Genomic DNA, 4,894 nt, shown 5'->3' with positions numbered 1-4,894 from the left:
ACTTTTACACAATAACGTTTCACCCGCGATTAGCATTAGCATGAGCTAACCTCAACATGGAGCACCTTTTCTCTCTACAGGGTTTCAACTCACCTGGATGACGTTTCAGCTCGAGCACCGTAAGGACCCACTCACAGCCGCTCGAGCTCGTGCTCAAGAGTGCAAAAGACCGCGAAACTAATGCGCGTTTCAGCCCGCAGCTTTGGAGGCGGGACTAACATTAGTCTGAACAAATGAGAAGGTCATTGTCACACAACGTGACCATGAAAACAGGAAACAACGCGAGGGAGAGAGGAAGACATTTCCTCCTTTCAAAATAAACCTTTTTTCAAAATAAAACTCTACAACATTCTACAAATAAAAGGAAGAGAAAAAGTCATTTTCTCTACTTGGTTACACAAGCACTTCATCCTCCTTTAAAACTCTTTTAAAAACACATTTTTACAGATGTGCTTTTACAGGAGTTGTTTTATGAGTGGACTTTTACTCCGTTTGATGGCAGTATTAAGGGCAGGACATTTTACCTTCTAACTGTTTTATTCCTTCCTTTATTGTCTTTTAATTGTCTTATTTTCCTGGGTTTTATTTTTCTTATATATTTTTATATTGTTTTATTGTCTTTCATGCTTTATGTGCTTCACCTTCACCATTTTTTAAAAATGTATTTTTGGCTTTTCACTTCCTTTAATGTTGTTTAATGTTGTTTTCCGTACACTTCTCTTTGAATCTGTACAGCACTTTGTAACCCTGTTTTGAAAAGTGCTATATAAATAAAGTTTATTATTATTATTCTATATATAGGGAGTAGGGATTCAGTGGATGATTTCGGACGTGGCCAACATTTTTGTCAAAGTATCCATCAACTCCAACTTCTTCCTTATATGGACGTGGCTCTAAACCTCAGCAGCCACCAGAGGGCAGCATCACTTCACTGTAAACATGTAGTCGCATACAGCTGGATGTTTTTCCACATATATTTCAGTTATCCAGTTACACAGATACAACAGATAAAGACATGTAAAGTCACTACATTCTACAAAACAGACTGTACTGTGTGTAGGCTGAGAACATTCAGTGGTGTGCATGCATTTCTACTATACACACGTATACATAGCTGAACATATGATGTCAGAAATTAACAGCAGTTGTGTTTGAATCTGTGTTTTGGTTGTTTGAATGCTGTTGTTCTGCTTCATAGGGTGTTGCTGGGAGATCTCAGAGGGGTAGGCTTTCAGCAGCACAAACATGACAGCACTTGTGGGCTGAACTAGAATTGCAGGAAGTAGCTCCTGCTTGTTATGTGAAGCTGATTTTGTCCTAGAAATTAACTGTGAAGAGAGTTAGTGCTGTTCAGCAGAGCAATGGCCCCCGACAGCCCTCTCCTGTTGGCTGCAGTGATCCTTGTGTCGGCTCTACATATGGGTGAGTCCACAACGACGGCATGCTTGTTCCAGGACTTTTGTCACAACACTACTGTTTTGGAGAATATGAAATAAGCACTGTATTAACAGGAGGCAAGTCTTTAACTCTCTTTTCACGCAATCAGTGATCATCAAATCACCGATTATACCACTGAGGTTTAAGCTCTGCAGCAGTTTGGATTTTTTTTTCCACATGAAGAGCCTGTAAGACCGAAACCCTACTTGGATCTCCACAGTTGCTTCATAAAGTATTCAGAGCCTCACCTTTAGCACACTTTATGGCACTGTAGATTTAAAAGAAAAGATTTCAGAATCGCTGGGAAGTAGCGCTTCACAAACTGGGGGAAATATCTAGTGACAGTCGTCCTAACAAATACTCCTCTGTTGCTCGGTGGTGTTGATTCGTCCTGTACAGCATCAGGAAGATCAGACCTTTCCTGTCTGAACATGCAGCACAACTCCTGGTCCAAGCTCTCATCATATCATCGACTACTGCAGCTCCTTACTGGCAGGCCTCCTGCATCCACGCTCAGACCTCTGCAGATGATCCAGAACCAGCAGCAACCAGCCACAAACAGCTCATGGACTGTTCAGATCGGTCACTGGCTTCCAGCTGCTTCAAATCCAAACTCTGACACTGAACACAGAACCACAGAGAGAACATCTCCTCCTACCTGAACTCTCTCCTTCAGGTCTACACTCCCTCTGCTCACTAACTGGACCAACCAGAACCTCCTGGTCCAACCACCACAACAGGTCCAGGTCGGTGGCTGGAGGCACCAGCGTCCCATCACACGTGTTCTACGGCTCTTATCCAGCTTGTTGTCCTTGCTGGTGTCGTATCTGCTCTCAGATGTACGTCGCTTTGGACAAAAGCTAAATGAAATTGTACAATTGAAGAATTACAATACATGTTTTTAGAAGCTGCCCCATATGTACTACATATTGCTCTGGAACATTTTAGCTGCTTTATATTTTAATGCAAGAGTGAGAACTGAAAGATCTAAACTGGTTCAAACGTGTTTATTAAATATAGAGAAGATAGAACAATTATCACAAAAGCTGTGGCTGTTTGGTTAAATAAAATAATGATCAGAAACAGGGATTGTGATTAGAAAATAATAAGATCTCTCTCTGTGTCTCTGACTTTGAGACAGGCCGCTCACTCATGGCTCACGAGCAGCACCAAAGTATGGTTCCCTCTAAGAATAAGAAATGAACCCTGGGTCAGACATGTTGCATAATATCCTAAATTACAGCCACTGTGATGTGCTAATTGCATGATACTGCCACCACCATGCTTCACCATAGGGATGGTATTAGGTGGTTAGCAGGGCCTGTTCTTCAACACACTTAGTGCTCAGAGTTCTGTTCAACTTTATCACAGGTCTCCAGAGAGTTTCTGGGACCTAATGACTTGGACAGGCAGTGTGGATTGTACGTATGGTTATCTTTCCTTTCCCCAAAAGGCGACTGTTGTACAGTCAGCGGTAAACAAAAACACAGTTGTATATAATGTATATGTATATAATGACCACACACACTGCAAACTGCACAACAGACATGAGAATCACATAATACTGTTCAAAAGGACAATGGCAGCAGTGACTACAGGCATCCAAGAGTCACTGGGCCTTTCTATGGCTGTTAGAATACGTTAAGATCAAACTTTATGTATCATGAAAAAAATTCTTTTGTCGCCAGATGCTGCTCAGAAAACAAAGCTACATAACACGAGACAACGTGGTGCCAAGTCGCAACAAGACGGAAGTAGATCACGTGACTGAAAATAGAAGATTAGTAGGATAACACAAGACTAGATTTTTAAAAAAGAAATACGTAATACTGGCAATAATCCTAAGGTTTGTAAAGTAATATCCAACATCCTCTACACCAGGGGTGTCAATCTCAAAAACACAGTGGGCCAAAATTTAAAACCTGAACAAAGTCGCGGGCCAACATTGAACAAATGAACCTTTTAATATGGACCGAAACAAATTTTGCTTTAACATTGAACATGGAACAAGCAACGCTTATTACCATACATTATATATAAGTTAATAGTGGAGACATGCAAAATCAAATTATAAATAACAAAACACATCAATGGCACAGTTGTAGTGTGAAGTCGCTATGCCTACTGTCACAGAGGAGAGGGANGGACAGACCTGATAGAGGTGTAGACCTGATGGAGGTCTAGACCTGATAGAGGGACAGACCTGATGCCTCCAGAACCCAGACTGGGAGCTGATCCACAACAGAGGAGCTGATGGCTGGATCTGTGAACGTGCAGTGAAACAGTAAATGACTTTTCTGTGTCTTTATGTCATATGGAGATGATCCTCTCTGTGAACATCAGAACCAGTGTTATTGTCATTATACATACAGTGGTTATAAAACAAGGGTCAGGTTTAGAAAATGTGTCTCAATGACTTCAGGGTTTGAAGGAAAAATAGGAAACAATGATGTAATGAAGTCAAAACCATACGTGCACTACCTGAGAATGACTGGGGATGTGTCTCTACCAGTGTCATGGTCCCCACACTCAGGATTCAGACGTCCCTCCTCTTCTGGTAGGGTTAGCACACCTCACACTCCTTCACCTGTGGAGCAGGGGAAGACCTGGACCTGGGATCAGCTCCTGACTGGTGATGAAGCTCCAGGAACCGGTCTGTGAGTGACAGAATGAAAGAGGGTCCTGGAGAGGCCTGAAGCAGCGTCAGTGTACCAGCTGATGCGCTGTGGATGACATGTAGAGTGTGAACAGGCCTTTCTCACACTACGACCACGGCTCGTGTAAACCAGGTGTGATACCACCTCACGACCATAAGGTCAGCAGATAGCGAGAGCAGGATAATGTCTCCGTCTGTTTGAAGGGTCAGATTAATGGCACAGATTATGAACTATACAGAACATTTGCTACTGCCCTCTGCAGTCACAGCCAGCTTGTTCTAAGCCTACTGTGTGCTTTACATTCATATGTAGGTTTAAAATTCAGAGAAGATCAGCACTGGTCCCTGATCAGCTCTGACAGCGCCCCCTCCATCTGGTGATGTGATTTGTAGTAACATTTTCCTTCAGAGCTTTTTGAGATCCTCACATGTCACAACTGACGATTTCAATCATTTGTTAAAGGTAGGCGATGACATTTAAACTGAAAAATACACAGAAAATATTTTGTTGAAGGATTTCTCCTTATTTGGGAAACACTTGGACTACAGACTACAGATCCTGCAGAAGCTCCTGTCCCCTGTAGTCCAAAACCAGACAGGTCCAGACTGGTCCCACTGAGGGGCTCCTCAGGGATCTTCTGTTGGGACTGTAGGTTTCCATCAGCCTCCACGTGTTTGAATGCTGCTGTTCTGTCTGTTTAGACCTGTCTGCCCGGGTGGATGCCGTGAAAGAAGAGAACCTGAAGCTGAAGTCAGAGAACCAGGTCAGTACATCGAGAACCTCATGTCAGCCTCCAGTGT

The 4,894-nt window shown here is 42.8% G+C and overlaps 1 protein-coding gene and 1 long non-coding RNA gene across 2 annotated transcripts in view; one reads left to right on the top strand and one right to left on the bottom strand.

Annotated features, from left to right (window-relative positions):
- Positions 1 to 239, bottom strand: part of LOC103371004 (uncharacterized) — a 978-nt gene extending 739 nt beyond the window's left edge. Inside the window, exon 1 of the long non-coding RNA XR_520917.1 lies at positions 94 to 239. This is a non-coding gene — a long non-coding RNA (uncharacterized LOC103371004). The remainder of the gene's footprint in view (positions 1 to 93) is intronic.
- A 1,047-nt stretch (positions 240 to 1,286) lies between these two features.
- The window catches only part of mgst2 (microsomal glutathione S-transferase 2), an 8,237-nt gene continuing 4,629 nt past the window's right edge, over positions 1,287 to 4,894 (top strand). The window contains exon 1 of the mRNA XM_008300206.1: positions 1,287 to 1,422. Within this exon, the coding sequence (XP_008298428.1) occupies positions 1,362 to 1,422 (61 nt within the window). The 5' untranslated portion in view covers positions 1,287 to 1,361. The remainder of the gene's footprint in view (positions 1,423 to 4,894) is intronic.

The sequence above is a fragment of the Stegastes partitus genome, unplaced genomic scaffold, assembly GCF_000690725.1.
Source record: "Stegastes partitus isolate 25-593 unplaced genomic scaffold, Stegastes_partitus-1.0.2 Scaffold1510, whole genome shotgun sequence".
Taxonomy (NCBI): domain Eukaryota; kingdom Metazoa; phylum Chordata; class Actinopteri; family Pomacentridae; genus Stegastes; species Stegastes partitus.
Note: the sequence above shows the minus strand (reverse complement) of the source record. Positions and strands in the feature narration are given on the sequence as shown.